The sequence below is a fragment of the Falco punctatus genome, assembly GCF_963210335.1.
Source record: "Falco punctatus genome assembly, chromosome: 3".
In the NCBI taxonomy this organism is placed as follows: domain Eukaryota; kingdom Metazoa; phylum Chordata; class Aves; order Falconiformes; family Falconidae; genus Falco; species Falco punctatus.
This window is the reverse complement of record NC_137582.1, coordinates 49,200,632-49,219,641: the sequence shown is the minus strand read 5'-3', so window position 1 is coordinate 49,219,641 and position 19,010 is coordinate 49,200,632. Positions and strand designations below refer to the sequence as shown.

The window sequence follows — 19,010 nt, the reverse complement described above, 5'->3', positions numbered from 1 at the left end:
AAAAAGTTTCCTGCTTAGTAAGTGAATTTCCTAATCTTGTGGAGGTCTGACTACATGTTGCTCTATTTTGGCTGAGAAACCTATTTTATATATATTAGCCTTGGATCTAGCAGTGTTGCTCTGTTCCAAAGTTTAAAAAACCCGAACTGATTGCATGCTCTTATGAATATGCCTCCTTTGTAATGCACACTGTAATTATCGCCATGTAGAGAATTTTGCCTGTCTACTCCACAGCTGCTTGTGGGTGAAACAGCAACTCTACGTGAGCGAGTACACAGATGTTCAGCTATTGAATCACTTCTTTGCAATCCAGACCTGACAATAATTTGGATGTCAGTGATCTTCAAGCATCTGATCATGTTGACTTTCTTATTCTGAGAAATCAAATGAAACTTTGGCCTTGCGGATTTTAAAGAACTGAAGCAAAAAAGCTAACCTCTGTGACAATTGTGTAGACTGGGAGAGACTGTCAGTTGCACCCTGGAGCTTCAAGGAGATGCTTGTTTTGAACTTCCCTGTTTTGCCTAACCTTTTTGAGTAGCATCAGTAACACAAAGTAGGCAATGGGCTGCTTTCACTGGAGGGAGCGTTTATTGAACAAACACTGGACAATGGTTTGGGGTTTTCTTTTGTAGCTGGTAACCCAGGTGCAAAAGCTCTGTCTGAACTCCCCAAGACTTTGTGAATGGCTCTATCACCGAGTTACACTTAGGATTTTGAGAGCATCCTAGAGACCACTGCAGACCTTGCTTAAGTCTACTGGTAACAGCAAGATGAAAGAAACATTAGTAGCACCCCCATTTCCCAGGTGGAAGGTGAGACAGAAGCACCAGCTTCTTCACAGTTGCAGATTCATGCACTTGTGTAACCAAATGGCAGACAAATGCCTGCACACCTTTCACTTCTCTGTGAATAGTAGTGTGAATTTGCACACGCACCATTTGCACATAGTAAACTGTTTGAAGTGTAAATGGTGTTTAAACCATGCAGGTTTGTTTTTCAGACTCATCCTGTTAAAAGACTTCCCCAGCATCTGTAGCTTGTAAGTATTAGCGCTAGGAACAGCTGCAAGGAGAGTACCTTTTTCCTGGCATTGTGAGAGCAGCTGTTGAAAGAGAAGGTGTTCTCTTGATTGGATGCTATAAACAGAATCTAAAGGCAATCTGAAATGCTTCACATTACAACTTTTGCAAAATCCAGTCGTATGGATGATTAACCTAATAGTAGCCCATATGAACAACTGAAGGACTTTGGAAAACCATTACTTTAGCTTAAATAACATTCCTTTAGCTGATCTGACCTCAGGACATGAATTTCTCCACAGTTTGATTTGGGTTGCTGCTTTCAGCTTGAGCCAGTGGGGAAAAGGAATAGAAATGTCACTCAAAAAGTTTCCCCACATAATTCTCCATATTTCCAGCCAATTCATGTGTACAATTCTATGTCAAAATAAAGGAAGCATGAGAGCACAATTTTTACCCAAGCACATTTCCTACAGAGGTTATATCTTCTGGCTGGCCTGAAAAAACCAAAAGCGTTATAAAACCTGCCATTGAAACACTTGGTCTTTATTATTAGCATGTGTCATTGATGTAGGGTGAATCCCTAAGTAAGGACTGAATCTAGGTTCTGAATTAACAAAAGTTGTTTTAAGAGACCACGAAGTCAAGCACAATAAGCATGGCCAGACCTCCTTATATTTAAACCAGAAGTTAAAAGTTGCCCTTAAGCAAAAATCCATCTGCAAGTTGTAATTTCTAGGTCAATTTAAGACCTGGAATAGCAATACTTTGCTGGATCCTACACTTCAGTGTTAGAGCAATTCCTGTGTTACTGAGGTGCAATGCCAAGAGGTGCGTGAGGGTGTATTAGGAGAGGTGATGCACAAACTTCATGTTAATTTTCAGCTCTTCTGCATCTTTCTGGAGTACAATAACTTACTGACTGGGTTTGATATCACATATCACCCTGAAGCGGACAAGAAATCTAAAGGATGAAAGACCTAAATCAGATTTCGAAGGTAAGTATTCATACCATAGGGGAAAGAGAGAGACAGTATTAAAATTTTGGAGGCTGAACACTTGTGCCCCCAGGCCAATGCTGTACGTTCAGCAGCAGGCTGTCACACCCTAATTGCTAGTACCCCTTTGTGAATCAACATCTCTGAGAAGCCAATTCTCCATGATGCTTCTTTAATATACATCTTCTCATTTGCCCCACGTATATTTCAGTTTGCCATCTGATAATTGGAATTGTGTGGGTAGCAGCCGGTACCATCTGGCTTGTTAATAAGTAGAGGATAAAAATGTCTAATGCCTTGCTCTACATAAATACAAGAATTACCCTACAAATAAACAGCTCCCTAAAACCTCAACTGATGAGAACAAAAGAAAAATAGTGCAGTCTTAGCTCATTAAAAAACACTGAAGAGAGAATGAGAGAGCAGTGGAAAAGCCCCATCACTTCCCATCTGAAGTTTTAGTGTAACTAAAACATATGGGGGAAAAAAATGCAAAATTAAACGTGATAATGCACTTTTCACACCAAAACATATTGAGCCACTATACAAATGATGCAATTAAAACTGCTGCCTTCAGGACACAAAACCTAAGCTGAATAAATACAGTACAATTAAAGTTTTTGATTTAAAACCAGTGAAAGATTTATCATAATGAACCTCAGAACTGAGATAATATGACTTGGGGGCATCAGAGCTAAGCTATAGAAAGCCACATGTCCTACAACGTGGAGTTAGATTTGGAAGACTGACATCAGCAGATTTTAGGGCACAGAAAGGCTTACAAGTTCATTTGCACGTGAATGGCCAAGACCATGCAAAATCTTGCATGTAAACAGTGTGGTATTGTAATCAATACTTTAATTAACAGGAAGGCAGTGCAAAGCTGTCTGCATTGGGGAAATAAACTCTGATCCTGTAGGCTGGATGCGAAAGCTGTGCTGTTGTATTTGGAACCTGCTGGAACTTGTACAGCGCCTTATCTGAAAGGCCTCATACGCATCGTGACAATGTCCTCTAATCTGGTAATAAGAAGGGCATCACGAACGGTGGCAGCCAGGCCAGCCAGCAATGGCTGCAGTCACACTATGCTCCCAAGATGGTGAAAGATTTAAGCCTCTAGCAGACAGAAAAAAAACCACCACCCAAGGGTTGCCTCCAGCCTGGCCTGGGTAGGGGGCATGGAAAAGGGAGGAAACGCAGCTGGGCAGCTGCTACCTGGCTGGGGGCTGCAGCCCCTAGGGATATGCTAACAGGCGGAGGAGAAAAGGCACGCAAGCACCTTGGTTCCTTTCCCACCAGCAGCCACCCCCAGGAAATCTCAGCCTGTGAAAGCAGATGTGCTGGCGGTTGGGGTTTTGCATTCCTGGGGACTTTCCCCAGCAAGGCTTTGCCCGCCCAGCAGATGCTGTGAAATACCTTCATTCTTCTAGACATGAACCCATCTCAGGGTGAGTCAGAGCTGAGAGGTATCGTGTGTTTCCCCAAGAAGCAGTGTTAGTAACGCTACTTGTCATGACACCGCAACAAGCTGGAGAGGATGTTTAGTTTGACAAAACAGGAAAAGACCCACGTTTGGAAAACAGACCAGTTCTGCACCGGGTTGAGCTGATGTAGCCTGGCATCTGACGGATTCCTGTGGACTTCTGCCCTGTGCCCCTGACCCCATCACTGTCACTATAAACACAGGAGCTATAGTCACTGCTTGCCTGCCTGCTTTCTTGCTCAAATATTTATACTCACACATAAAATTTGTACCGTTTACATGCTTTGATGCCACACCACGCACAAGAGTGCAGTTCTCTGGCCAGCTTTGCACTAACTCTTGCTGCTGGTCCAGGTTGTACATCGTGCCGATCAGGAGTCGGCCCTTGCCAAACAGAATCTGTAACAGCTGAGCCTCCCTCCTCGTCCCTCTTACAGTGAATCATAATTTTGCTCTCACAGCAATCAGCTGATTTTTCACAAAATCTGTAGGAGCTCCATTATCTCAATAAAAAATGATTTTGCTTTTATAACTTTCACTTCTGTTGTTTTGAAATTTAACTTCTGCATTTTGAAAATTTAGCTTCAGACTGACCATCAGCACTAACTGGAGGATCTATATCTTCAAGAGAAACAATGCAAGAGGCACAGGAATAAAATGAGGACTGTAGTAATGCCTTAGGAGGGAAGAAAAAGAGCTAAACCTACATGATGGGCTGTGCGTAAGAGCTGATAGTGTTTGAAAGAGGAAAAGTGGGGATTTCTAGAAAACCTGTGTGTCGTGTACAGAGCAGAGCCGGTTCTGGCAAGCAGAGGATCCACGTCAGCGGCAGATCTGACTGCCTTGGCTGGTACCATGCAGCGCCTCTAAAATGCAGGGGATGAAGTGATCGCACCAGGGTTATGACTGCTGTCAAGGCATTGAATATGTAGGGCAGTATTGCAGCTCTCTCCCATCAAACACAGCAATTACCATTGTGAAATTGATAGTGCCAGTCACACAATAATAGCTACTGTATGCTGTTACATATGCTCAGGCTCTTTTTCCCTCACTGTATATACACGTAGGTAAGGCATGCCCCTCTGTAAGGCTGGTGTTGCTCATTCCTAATACACTTCAGAGTCTTCTTGTTTCACAGATGGGAAAACAGAGCTAGAGTTACCCGGCGGGCTGAGTAGGGCCTAGAGCTAGGTTTCTTGAGGTGCCATTTTGTCTCCCACCAGCTGGGAAACACAAGACATCCCCTCGCAGCCTTCAGCACTGGTGCCTGATGCGCAGTGCCTCTGCCACGTGTGTCTCCTCAAAGAGCTCAGCTCTTCAGTCTGTGGAGATGGCATTGCATTTTTCTCCGAAGGAATCCAATTCATACACGTTTTCCCAACAGGTTTTTATGAGCTTTTTAAAACCTTCATTCCTTCCCTAAAATCTTTTGGACCAGACACCAGGATTAAAGAAGCTGACTCTGCCTCCCAGTTCTAGGCAATTCCCTCCCAAGGGAACTAAGCTCATCCTGTTTCTAAAGGATCAAATGAATTTGATCCCAGTAAATTTGAAATCAGTATAGAACCTGGCTCCTAATCCAGATTTTGCTTATTGTGTCAGAAGTAAGCAGGGGGTGCACATGAAATGCTGCATAGAACTGTGATTAAGGAAGATTGCAGGCCAGATACTTTAAGCCCCAGCTCCAGCTTCAGCAGCAGTGACAGGGAATGCTTTGGACAGATGATCTCTTCAACTGAATAAAGAATGAGGTTCAGTCCTTTGTTTTTTTTATTCTTGTTTGGTTTTCTGTCAGAACCTGAAAAAAAGTGTGCACAGGCAGTAGAAAAGGAGTTTGGTAAGGGTCAGAATTTGGCTCGGGGTCACATCGATGACGTTTTGTTTTTCAGTACCTGCGGTGGGTACAAGTACCCACCTGGAATTCTATGGTGCACTGTAGATGCAAATAGGTGTTAACAAGATATATATAACAATCCCATGAAATAATAGTATGAAAACTTAGTAGCTATTCATTTGAATTGGCCAGAAAAGGGAATTTTGAAAAGGCCTGCTTGGCAAAAAAAAGCTGTGAATTTAGCTTCTAAAAATTAGGCCCCTTCAAGGGATGTGAAGCTGGGCACCAAAATCTGGTGCTGGGCACCAAAAGCTTGTTTGGAAAAATCTTGTGCAGTAACAGTTTTAGGAGCAGATAGCAGCAACCTAAATCGTCGTTTTTATCACATAACTGAAAAGTCCTGAGATTTACTTGGACAATGTCCCTGGGAACATTTGTTAAGAATGAAATGCGGTTGAAGCAATTTGTACCATGAAGTCAGACAGGAAATCAGACTAATCCTTGATGAAATTATGTGTAAGCTTGGCTGTCTAAGACTTACTAGAGCAAAAGAGACAGAAGAAAACAAGCCAGAATGAGATATTGAAAGGTGCTGAAACTAGGTCACTGTCCTACATTACACAAAAGCTAAATGGAGCTCTATCATCCCACAGTATTCTGAACGAGATGAACAAAGAACTTTGTCTGATACAAATCTAGCAGCATCCAAGTTATACAGCTGAATAAATCATAAAGGAACTTGAAGCACAGCAGAAATGCCAAGACAGGTAGAATGTATAGCACTGAAGAAACACAGGAGGAAATTAAGGGGATAGCTTCTGTCACAACTCTGTGCCATTGCATAGTAACAAATTTCCATCGAGAAATCCTGTGACTTTTTTCTTTTTTTTAAAAAAAAGTACAATATGGAGTAAGGATGAAGGGGCACTGAGTTGAAAAGTCACGACATGACATAATTATATAGATATACTAAGCCAGCAGGAGAGAAGAGGTGCTTCATTAGTAAATAGAAATTAAATTGCAGTAGAAAACAGAACCCGTTTTCTACACTGTAGACTCAAAAACCTTTGTCATGATTAGTTAAGAGACAGGATAGACTTCTTGAGCCAACAGGACAGCAAATGCTGACTGTTCATGCTCCTTTCCTTTTCTTTGATATTTAAAGCTTCAATCCTATTCAAGTTAATTCACTCAGTGGAATTCATATATTTTTACTGAATTAAGCACTTTCCCCCTTCTATAGGCATAGATAGAGAACAATTACTGAAAATGGAAACTTCAGAAGATGGAAATAGTTTGAAAGGTTATTTCAAGTACAACATTTTTGGTTGTTTTGGTCGTTGTTCCCCACCCCCACCCTGGCTTATGTTAGTTTAGTAATGAACATGGCTTAACTGTTTACATAATTATTTTTTAATGGAGGAAGACCATAATTTCAACATTAAAATAAACACTATCAGAGCAATTTGTTTAAAGATGAATGCAGGAACAGTCTTTAGATAATAATAAGTTAACCAATTAACTGTGGATATCATATTTCTTATCAAAAAACACTTGGGAAAATGTTTATTTGCTCACAGTCCCTGTCTCAGATTGCTGGAAATATTGGAGAATACAGCATTGTTTTCTTAGGTGTACATAGAGCCTAATATCCTCATAACTCCCCCAACCTTATAAACAGCAGTTAGTCAGAATTAATATAGATGTTTAAAAAAATGACCCGTGGGGTGCTGCCTATCTGACAATAAGGCCTTCTAAATTTGTAAGTTGAGCTTAGTCACTCAGAAAAAATGAAAATGCTGGCCTCGGTCTTTATCTGTGTTAAGGGACATTGCAAAAAGAAACCTGTTTCTGCTTGATCTGTGATGTGAGAGAAGAGGCTATCCCATTAGTGTCTGCTGACCTGATGGCCTACAGTTAAAGTTAAACTGTATTTAAAGGACCCTGAAAAAACAGTATGTTTATGTTCTTTAAGACATATTAAGAAATACTATTTAAGTTGCTATTAATTACTTAAGAACCAGTTAATCCTGTCCTTGGGTAAGTGTCCTAGAGCTATGAGAACTCTGAACCGCAGTGGAGCAGAGCTTCCCAGACAGGTCTGTCTCCCTTTGCCGACTCCACAGCACCAAACTCGGCAAGATTTGTGAGTATCCAGGATTCATGTCATGATCCAAATTTTGAACCTCTGCTACATTGAAATGCAGAACATGTCAGTTTTTCTGGTCTCATAATCCATTTTTGTTTATCTGACTATGTCTATTCAAATAAATAATTACCAGCTACTTTATGGGCTTCAAAATTACCTTATTTTCTAAATGAAAACCATTCTCGGTCTGTCCATAGGAAGTTGGAATCTGAGACAAGAAATGCTCCTGAAGCCATTAGCATGCATCCTAAATAAAACTGGCCTGTTTTCGCTACAATGAGCAGTGAAAAAAGAAAGTCCATTAGGTACTGGAAATACTGTCTTTCTAAAACCAGCAGATTTTTATTTGTGCAATGTCTAAGCACTGCAAATCTCAGCAGAAAATTGCACTGGAACAGTGGGCGGTTCCAAATTGCTGGAAACTTTACAATGGCTTTTATGTTTAAACATCATTTAGCAGCTGTTAAAGGTCAGCACAAATCCTGTACTTTATCAGTGTAAATGAAGTCTAAAACTGCCAAGAAGAGAACGCATTAAATAATGCAGTGATTACTATCTTGGGGGTTTTTTTTGCCTTCAGAAGTGAAAAGAAGCTCTTAAGCAGTGCCATTTTTCTCCTCCTTATTTCAAATTGAAAAAGTAAAACACTTATTAAATTATTTATACCAGAAATGTACTTACGGGGATGACACATTTTATACACAAAACAAGTAAAACATCTGATACATTGTATAGTGCCAGGTGCAGTTAAGAAAGGGTAATACAAGTCGGCATCTAGAGACTAAAAAACCCAAGAAACTTGCTGCAATGTTTCATTATCAATTTTATTTCCTACCATACACCAAATGTACAGCACAGAACACAATTTTGTTGTTTTGATGTAAGAAATATTAATTGTATGAAGAAACAGTATACAAACTACTCCAAATTAAAAAATGCATACATCATTGCTCTTTACAAAAGGTCTAATTTACATTATAGCTCATCAATGCATTTAAACACAAAAAAAAAGAAAAAACAAAAAGAAAAAAAAATCAGTGCACGTTACAAAACACATCAAGTACAAGGGAGTCAAATAAATACAAACATACTTCACAGAACATCCTGAGCAAACAACCAAACACAGATAAATTAACCTGAAGCCATAGTAAATCATAATAATAAATACATAGGTCAGTAAGAGATATTTTTACTTAAATAAAATATATAACAAATTTGTTAAAATATTTAGTAAATTAAATTCTAGTCTTTGTAATGAGTGAACTCATTTTGTATGCATTTAACAAGTATAACAAATGTTCGGGTTTTGTTTTTTTAGCAAGAACAATAACTTTAATAGCAAATTTTTGTTTGGTGTCCTCCTATTTATATTTGACAGCACATATGGTAGCTTTTGAAAAATCGATTTAAAAATAAACACAGCTCCTAAGAACATACATTTTCCCCTGTCTAAACTAAGATAGGAGAGTTGAATCAACCCTCAAACAAAAAGCAAGCCCCACCTAATGCAGAACAGTGACCACAGTGCATGAGAGTTGAATCACTTTTGAATAGTACTTTTGTGCAGGAACAGTAATAATATAATTGTATATGTCAAGCCTGTGAATGCCATCATATTCAATCTAAATATAAATGCGGCTAATAAAAATAAACACTTTCATTATAGCACGGAAAAATTAAACACATGCTAGATCCATGTATACATTTACACTGAGGCACATATGCACATGAGGTGTGTGTGCATACAAAAAAGGCAGTTTAGCTGGTTGTTTATACCTTTTTCTTAAAAAAAATAAATATAAAAAAAACTTTTGAAACAATGCTTAATTACTTACAATCCCTGAAATAGACATTGCCTCTGTTATAGCAACCACTACTTTCTGACGGATTCAGAAGTTCCACACCCAGGCTAACCAGATACTGAGGCGCACGCCAGCACCTCCGTGCAAGTGCTCGTCTGTCCACACCTCCGTCTGTCTGTACACCCTGTAGCACTTGGTACCCGACCAAAAGACTGGTAACAAATTCAGTATCAGCCTAGTCTTAGTGAAGAAGGATGGGATAAACTGGTCACGGTGTTGCTACCGTTTGTTCAAAAAGAAAAGCAACCGCCGTTGCGCTGGAGTGGTATTATTCCTCTCCAGACTGCTGCCTTCTCAGCTGCCGTTAAGTTCAACCCAGTATTAAATGCCATTTCAGGGGAGATGTGTTCGGTTCATTATGTACAAAGCCTTCAGCTTGGGATGTGTTTGCGTTTTTCAAATCCAAATCCATAGCAATATTGGTCACTTAGTTAAAACCTCAACGTCTCGTACTAAAAGAGTACCAGTCCTATCAAATTATCCTTCTTGTTTAGAGATAATTGTGATTTCCCTCCATGAGCTAACTCTGAAAAAAACTGCAGCGGTAAAATAAATCTGAAGTTCTCTTGAAACATTTTAAATAATCATTCGCATAGGCTAAATCACACAGCCAAGTCAAGTGCTTTGCTGATTGCTATATTTCATTATTGCTAACGTATTCTTTAACACACTGTTTTCCAGCATACTGTGCTTTTAAGAGCCCAAGTTGCCCACTAGTGGGCACCATTTATCTTCTCATTCCATGCATCTTCACATCTCGTGTTACTGCAAACCCATTTCTGATACAAAGCCATTATAAAAAAGCAGGATGTGAGGAAAATAAAACTAGAACCACGGTTCAGTCATTTGTTACTTTCATAGTTTTTTTTTTTTCTTCCTGTACAAACCCAGCAAGTTATTTAATTTACAGTATAACTTTCAGTCTATTTAAAATCCCATTGGAAAATAAATTAATAAACACATTTGTAAAAATATGGCAGGCCGCAAAAATGCTGTTAAAGGATAAAAAAACCAACTCTTTGATTAGAAATAAATAAAAAATATAAAAAATAGTCGCACACACTTTTTACATTCACTTTACAAAAACTGAGTGCAAAAGAAGAAAAAAAAAGGAATCGTACTGAAATAAATACAATATACTAACAGAGTGCATTGCTGTTAATACAAATAGTCTGTTGTGTTTTTATTCTTTTTTTTATGTCAGCTGGGAAAAAATTAGTGCAATGTTGCAATTGTAAATGCAGCATGGCAACCTACACCCCTTAGCAGTACATGAACTCCTAACAGATCCATCTGGAGTTTACTGCTGTTAAGTAATTTCTGTTGCCCAGCAGCTTTCACATCCTACACATGGATGCCCTTCACTGCCTGTTTGATACTTTCCAGCAGAGCTTTGCATTCGGGGGAATAGTCCCGTTCCAGATTGCTGTACATGTCTGTGAGTGTATTTACATATGCTTCAAAATTCTGCTCACTGATTGGCCCCTAAATGAAGACAAAACAGATTATAATTGCAGGAGAAAATTAAGGCCAAAAAAACCCAAACACCCAACCCCAAAGCATGGAGAAGCAGCAGTATGGCAACTGGGGAGAAGTCATAAACAGGGCAGCCATCCAAATTAATGGAAGGGTTGCAGAAAGGAAGGGGAAGTGCTGGGGGAGCCACACACTCTCCAAGCAAGAAAAGGGGTTGGAGACATCATTGTCAGGGTAACTTGTTTTTTTATTATGGCCTGTTTGGCTCTGGGACTGTGGCTGACATCCCTGTAACTGTCCTCACCTAATCTCCCAGCAGCACTCGAGATTGGGAAAGGGGACTGTATCTCTGGACACCCAAGTACCCTGGTGGATTTGGCCTGCATTTGCAAGACATCAAGGACCTGGAGTTTTTGAGAAGGTAGAGTTTTGTTGGCTCCTGAAAAATCACCTGTATGAAACAGGTTAAAGTTTTGATCTAGGAGCAAATTAAGGATTCACGGCATGAGATTTTCACTCTTTGTGCAGGGTGGACATTAAGATAGGGATGGATGAGGGAAAAACCTGTCCTGCACAGTGCAGCAGAGGGCAGAGATACCAGGGCTGGCTCAGTCCTGGAAGCAACTGCACCTGCTGTCACACATTTCATGATCCAGCATCTCTGCTAAGTAAGTTAGGCTAAAAGAGCTCTCTGCTAATGCAGCTCCAGTGCTCCTCCTGGTCCCTGGGCTTGCTTATCTGCTTCAAGGGCTGGCAAAACAGTCTCAAAGAAGGTGCGAAGCTGCTGGCTGTGGTCTTACCATCTGTGGGAGCTGAATGTCAGCGAGGCTGGAGATGAGGGCTTGGCTTAAGCCAGCTAACTCCTTCAACAGGCTCTCGTTGTTCTGCTCTATGAGTTTGTTCTCTTCTTCTATTGTTTTCAAATTGCTCTCCATAGATGTGATCTAGAAGATACAGGCAGGCACAAACACACAAAGAGGCAGACCCTTGGGAGTGTCACAACTGCAGTTTGAACCCAAAATGGCAGTCATGCGATTATGAGAGGGGCCACGATGGATCTGAAACCCAGGTATCATTGCTTTAGGACAGACATAACTTGTGAACAGAATATTCAGAGGAAGGAAGAGGTTGTATTCATGCTGAATCAATGGACTTTGCTGCTGGTTCACGAAAAAGCCTTGTGGCAGTGAGGCACTGGAGGGTGCCCCATGGTGGGAGGAGGGAATTGAGCTCAGAGGGGATGGTCAGGGTGGATCTGGGATGGAAAGTGTGGCCACAGGGCTGGCAGAGGGCAGGAGAAAGGAGGCTGATGTTTACATTGCTGTCCTGCTCATACAGCATCCCTGCTGATTTACCACAATAGCAAGGGCATGGGTATTAGCTGTTGTGCTACTTTTCTGCCCCGCTCCTGGGTGAAGGGTAGAGCTGTGGGCTGGCTGGGAACAGCAACAGGGCTGGTGCTGGAAACAATAAGACAAAAATAGAGTGGAAAGGGAGTGGAGAGGTTGAACACAGAATGATCATCGCAAAGATGATCTCTGACCAACAGAATGGAAATCAGGGTTTTGGAAAGGGCAGGAAAAAGCATCCAAGGTAGCAAAATGGTATCTTTTAGTGTAAGGGCATTGGGAATATACTCAGCTCTGAAGGCTTATATGTCAACAGCAGTGCTGAAAAAACAAAGGCAGCAATGGTGGGGCCTCGTTCCCCACTGCCAGCTCCTCGCCCTGCAGCAGAGCAGCAGGAGTGGAACAGGACAGAACCAAGGGCTGCCACCCCAGTGCACAGAGCGATGGAGTCACGTCCACGTCTCCTCATTAGGATGCATGTCTCTGCACTACTAAAATGTGGGTTGCTGTGGCCACTTCCCTTTCTTACACATCGTCACACAACAAACCTGTCCTCTTTGTGCAAGCCTGTGATCTGCTACAGCCTCTCCTCTGGACAGTGCTCGCAGCAGCCTAAAACCTGGCTGGCCTAAATTAAAAGGAGGTAGAACAAGCCATGTAGGGGACATGTTGCTTCAGCTGTAGTTCAGTTCAGGCTTTGCTGGTCAGACTACATTCACCAGGGAGCAAGTCTGAGGAGAGGAAATTTGGCTGCATACATTGGGCAATCTCTGTGCAAACAGCACAGTGCTCACCACAGAGAACTGAGACACTGAACATACACACCCCCACACACCCCACAGTGTATTTTGGGATGGATAACCCTACAACCTTTGCAGTGTGAAGCCAGGTCATTTAGATCCAGCATAGGTGGCATAAATGTCACGCTTATTTAGACCATACACTCAGTAGTTATTACAAAAACAGCATGAATCAACACTACATCCAAGTGTGGTACAAATACAGAGGGGTATGGTTACACTCAGTTTGTTTTAGATCAGTTTAGACTTATATTCAGTTCCCAGGTCTCATTTAGGAACTTTTTTCTTAAACTCTTATTCCTGAAATGTTGAGGAAGCTTCTGCTCTTGCTTTTACCCCAACTGCCCAGTTGAACTCCCAGGTGCACATAGTAGTCTCTGTAGGCATGAATGTATTCAGTTCACTCCACAGAACCACTATCAGCTTCTTAAAGCCAATTTAATCTCTCCAATATACAAAAGAGTGAAAGAGAATGGCTCTGTTCCATAGCTCTGGTCAAACTGGTCTGCTACACAAACTAGCAAAAGGAATTTATTCTTTCCCAGGTGTTGCCTGGTATTTGAATAACTGACAGTGGGTGAACTGAACTAGGGAGATTTTCTTAGGTACACATAAGAACAAAATCAACTGGCATTAGGAGCTGGAGTGTGCTGGTAAGAGGTAATATCCCCCTAAAAACTGCAGTCATGGGATTCTGCAGAGGTTGGTCAACAAAGGAAAATGAACGTTTTGTTTAGTAAATATGGTTTTTCTGCTTGCCAAGATTAGCTCCAAACTGCCCTGAATTTGTCATTCACCAGATCTTTAAGACAATATCCAGAAATCTGCTGCTCATTTACAGAAATCAAACAAAAACCTGACAAAAAAGCATGTAGGATTCTTTTTGCTACTTTTAAGTGGCACAGAGTGATGGGAAAACAAATGCACGGGAGACTAACTGTGTTTAAAACATAGCATTTACATAGCACTTAAATTATTTATTGTGCTTAAACATAGCATAACAAAAGGTAAAACTTTCATGTTGATGTCATACCTGGGTTTGAAGTTTCATCATGTCAGCTTCAATTTTAAGATTGGATTCATTCAGTTCTTTTATTTCCTCATCCAGGTGTCTGATTTCTTCATCGCTCTCTATTCCTGTAAATAGTTGAAAATACTAATATCAGATTTAAAGTATCCACATGTGAATGGATATATGAGTAACAAGCTGTGTTAACTGTTACTGGACAAGAGGAAAATAAGATTTTGATAAAATTATTGATTCTTAAATTAATTGCCTTTTATTTGCTTTTACTGTCAAAATTGTTTCCCAACTATGAAACATCTATGTGAGCTGAAACATAGAAGGTACTTTCTGAGTCTTTGTGTTTCAGAATTCTTTTTTCCAGTGCAACATGCAACTACAGGCTGGAGGGCACAGAAAAGAAAAATTGCTCAGAAAGAGCAAAGTTTTTCATAAAACATGAGGGAGTATTTACAATAGTTTTGGTTTGGTTTGTTTGTTGGGTGTGGTTGTGGTTTTTTTTTTTTTTCATTTTTAAAAGAAATGTAGCAGCAACCCTTCTGCAGGGAACTCCTCAGGGTAACATCCCCACTAATATAATTATTTGCTTTAGTAAGCTCATCTGTACCTGCTTCTGATCTTGCATGAAGTTCTGTGGGGGCAAATCTGTGCACAGTAACTTCAAGAAGCACAGCCTTAGTTACATGTGACAAATAGTGACATTTAAATAACAGCAGAAGGGAAAGTGTCAGGAAGCTAACAAGTATTACAGAAAAAAAAAAGTAAGAGAGACTTTCACAGCCCCCATAAGTGACATAGCAAAGAAAAAACTACAAAAAAGACTTCAGTTCTTTAATGAGAGCCTTGTCCTGAAAAAAATCTGAGCAGCTATAGCTGCTGGCAATACATGTCCCTCTTTCTGCTTAGTATCACTCTGAGACTAACTCAGCCTAGAGATTTGTGCCGCTGTTTTTGTTACTGCTGTAAAACCTAGAGCGCTGAACAGAGTCTACTGGGGAGCCAGCTTGGAAAATCTTTAAGCAGCAGTCGCTGCCTCAGTGAGAACATGGACACATGGAAGCAAACTCATTTGCCCAAAGTAACACAACCGTTCTGCTCAGCAGTTGGGGGCGTAACGAATCTTGGCTCAATGCCCAGCTTTCTAAAGCATGCTGAACAAGAGATGCCTACCTAACTATTTGGGAATTGTTCCTTTACACTTGGGCTAACAAAATTGTCCAAGTACTGCACAGATACTAAACCACATAGTATTCACGTTAGGGAGAAGAATCAATTTGTGCACGCAATATTCTTCCCTTTTAATGTAGTTATCAGATAGCTAAGTTCTCCTGATCTGTAACTAATAATTTATTAGTAATAACAATATTGAAAGCACCTCCAAATAAAAAAATTATGCCCTGAGACAAGATGAGAACATACCTTCAATGTTGAGTTATCAGGATGTAAATGAAAACAATTTTATAATGTCTCATGCAAAGATTTTTGTTGGTCAAGATTTGTTATTGCTAGAGACAATTGAAAGGAGTGAATAATAATGCCACAATGGCATAAAGGGGCATAAGTATAAATGAGTCAGGGCTCTTCTATCTAAATAAATGTCAGCATATTTTACAAATCTCCTTACCACCACTTGCTTTAAGCTTGATAGTCATTAATTCTTCTGAAATTTTGCCCTTTTTTATGGCTTGTGCATTCAAAGGACAACCAGACAGGCTGAAACAGATAGGAAAAAAAAAAACATTAGCACCCACTTGAAAATGGCAACGATCCTTTCAGGCAATATTGTCATGCACTTGGACAGACCTCTGTACCTAAGGTCACATAAGTATCTCCATTATAGCATAGCTTTGGGGAATGACATAACTCATAAAGAGCCATTTAACTGTATTCCAGCTTGAAAATTGGCACAGAAATCTCAGCCTGAAAGTAAACATCTCTTAAGCATATTTCAGAATAATCAAAATAGTAGTGGCAGCTACCATTAAGTTATGTGAAGATGCATTTACAAATTCTTGAAGTTCCAACACATAAATAAAAACTCTATTGTTTTTATTGAGGGCTTGTGCTCCAGGTGAGAGGGGCAGTATGGTCCTTTATAATGGTAAGTTTGCTATCTTAAAGAAAAATTAGTTAATGGGATGATTTCCACAGTGCACAACTATTGTATCATTTTGTTGATACACAATAATGATCAATACAATAATAACTCTGGATATATCCTATAGACTGTAATAGCTTTTTTGAATGGTTCTATTATATACTCAGTTTGCTTTTTAACCACTGTTCACATTAAATTACATTTTGCTATTTCAAAGCTTACAATTTCATCAGCTGGTAATTATCTGAGGCAATTTTTATAGCCCACTAAAGGGCTAAGATGCATTGCACTGACTTAATACTATCTTTATAAATAACAAAGAAGAAATACCCATATGCTGAAGAACTGGCAGAAGGATTTGTATTCAGAGGTTGCCAAGTAAGGAGTGAACGAAAATTTTGTTCCACAGGAAAATGCTGGTTTTTCTGTGCGTGTAAAAATTAGAAACAAAAATCCTAATAGACATGGTGTTTCCACATTGGGGGGGAAAAAAGCTTTTGTGGGTTGAAGTTAGCTTCACACTGGCTTAGCTAAAAGCTATACAGGGAAAGATGCTAGTTCTCCAGTTCTAAAATGCTGCTTAGTATCTCTGTCCGGAGCAGATAACTAAACTCAAGAATGTCTCAAAGCCATGGGTTACTTCTTATATTTCAAATGTCCTAGTGAAGGATATCATATCACAAAGCTATATTTACTACCTCATTCTGACTAACATGATCTTGAGTGTGATCCAGCCTTATGTAGCACAGAAGTCATCTGTAGTTTGAGTTGCAACCAGCTAACACACTATGTATGTTATTTACTTAATTAGCCCCAATTTACAGTAGTATCCTAATGTAAAAACTTCAACAAGGGATGTAGATCATAAAGTTAGGATAACACTGGACTCTGGCTGGATTTGTTCAAGTCACCTTGGACATTCTGGTATTGGAGATGTTGGTTCAGCGTGTTAGAAAGCAGAGGTGGTATAGAATATAGACTTAATTCCTATTACAGACAGAAGACCAGACTTTGCCAGGTATTAATTCAGATTCTACAGCCAGATTCTTTGAGTAATATTGAGTGACTGTGGTCAAATTATGCTAATGTTTTCACAGTGATATATAAAATCATGGTGTTTACTGTTACTGGTATATGTGTGATTCCTGTTTTGGAAGGATAATTTTCTTTGCAAGATTGTTATAGCTTCAAATTAATGTAATCCATATGAGTTCTACATGTTTACTTTTTTTGTGGTTCTAGCTATTTAAATACAAAGTTTATGAAAACAGCTTTTCCACTGGTAGAAAGATGAAATTAATTCAGCCATTGCTCTTGCTAAATCTTTTCTGGTAACATTTCAATGATATTTGCACTTTCCATAAAAGATATACACATACAACTCCACATTTGCCTGGAAAGAACTCTATTTAATTTTAAACCACATAGACACTGTTCTAATCTGAAGAAAAGACCTTGGAAAGTCACACTGCAATGGGAACATAGAAAAAGACATAAAAGTTGATTTCAGCTCTCTGAAAGTTATTCTGATTTGTATTACTTCAGCTGCAATGTAAACTAAGTCGTTACTCAAAATACTTCAGCACAATTTATTAAGACTGTAACCTCACATGTTGTGAATTCAATAGTGGAATGTTAAGGAAAAATGAAAAGAGAAAACACAAAGTTATACCTTCTGTGGGTGACAAAAACATTATTGACATGACCCAGCCCGTTGCAGCCTGGCAAAGGACAGTGTGGCAGCTCTTGTTTGTTCAGTTTCCAGGATAGTGAAGACCCATTGACGGGACTCTCCTTCTGTCTCTTGGCAGCCAAAGGACAACCAGAAGCAGTGCGATGAGAAGTGTATTTACCTGATATGTGACCTTGGCCATCACAGCCTATCACTGGACATCTACAGAAACACAGCAAAAGAACCCCCATTTTCACTGGAGAGAGCAGGTGAAGACAGTCTCAAGAAATTCTGAGAAAATAATTTCAGCTGCCTGTGCCACTTTGCATGAATGGATTAAGACTCAGCCCCTGGAGGCACAGTGTACCTGAGCATCCAGTTCATGTCGAGCTGAGTTAGGTGGGTTCAGCTGATTTTAGGATTAGGCAATTTAAAATACAGTTGTACAGCCTAAGAAACTAAACCATTCATTCAGATAGTATTTTACCAGAAAGGAAAATTGAAATTCTATCACAGGCAATAAATCTGACTTCTATAGGTGTATGGGAAATTGGCATTCTCTCCTCTCTATCTAGGTTTCTGGTATGAAGCAGAGGGTGGGCTTCTGTACCCGAAAACTTGTATCATCTCATGCAAACATTTGCAAAGAAAGATTTGGGATTTTTTGTGCTGCTCTGTCAGTGTTATGCAGCTTCTCACATATTATTAGCAAGTATTAATAACAACATTCTATGCGTCTAAATCTTCATATCTATATTCTGGCAGTTATCTTTTACTGATTTTAATAGAATGTGTGGACAAGTCAGGAATGTAATTAATCTCGATGGATTTTCCAGTTTTTACTTTATGACAAATTTCAATTCCTGCATAGAGAAAATACATAAGACATATATTTAAGTTCTCTGGGACATATTTTGAAGGTGTCACGCTGATTTAATTAGCTGACATGTTTCACTACAGGCAGAAATAATTTGTTTTCCCTCATTTTGCCAAATTTTTCAACCAAGTGGCACTTTCATAGCACTGTTTGAAATAATTGGACCAATGCAAGCAAATATAGCAATCCTGCCTCACTGTTCAAGCTCCAAGGTGATGGAGCTTTGCTAGAAGCAGAAATATTTGGTTCGGCTCCAGCTCTAGGCCCTATTCTTACGCAGCTCAGATTAACTTGGACATCTCCTATGATCCCTCAAGTCCTGAGCTTTTGTGGGGCTTTCCCCTTCCTTCACCGATGGTAGAGCAC

General features: G+C 39.8%; 1 protein-coding gene across 8 annotated transcripts in view; it reads right to left on the bottom strand.

Moving 5' to 3' along the window:
* Positions 1–8,292: 8,292 nt before the first annotated feature.
* Positions 8,293–19,010, bottom strand: part of ST18 (ST18 C2H2C-type zinc finger transcription factor) — a 218,361-nt gene continuing 207,643 nt past the window's right edge. For 6 of the 8 annotated variants that reach the window (XM_080381466.1, XM_080381465.1, XM_080381469.1 and 3 more), the window contains 5 exons: positions 17,768–17,989; positions 15,622–15,710; positions 14,007–14,110; positions 11,625–11,768; positions 8,293–10,833 (listed from right to left, as the gene is read on the bottom strand). In XM_080381466.1, the coding sequence (XP_080237592.1) occupies positions 10,693–10,833; positions 11,625–11,768; positions 14,007–14,110; positions 15,622–15,710; positions 17,768–17,989 (700 nt within the window). In that variant the 3' untranslated portion in view covers positions 8,293–10,692. Of the gene's footprint in view, positions 10,834–11,624; positions 11,769–14,006; positions 14,111–15,621; positions 15,711–16,425; positions 17,990–19,010 lie in introns of those variants that run through there. The other 2 variants (XM_080381467.1, XR_013927240.1) reach the window with 2 other exon arrangements.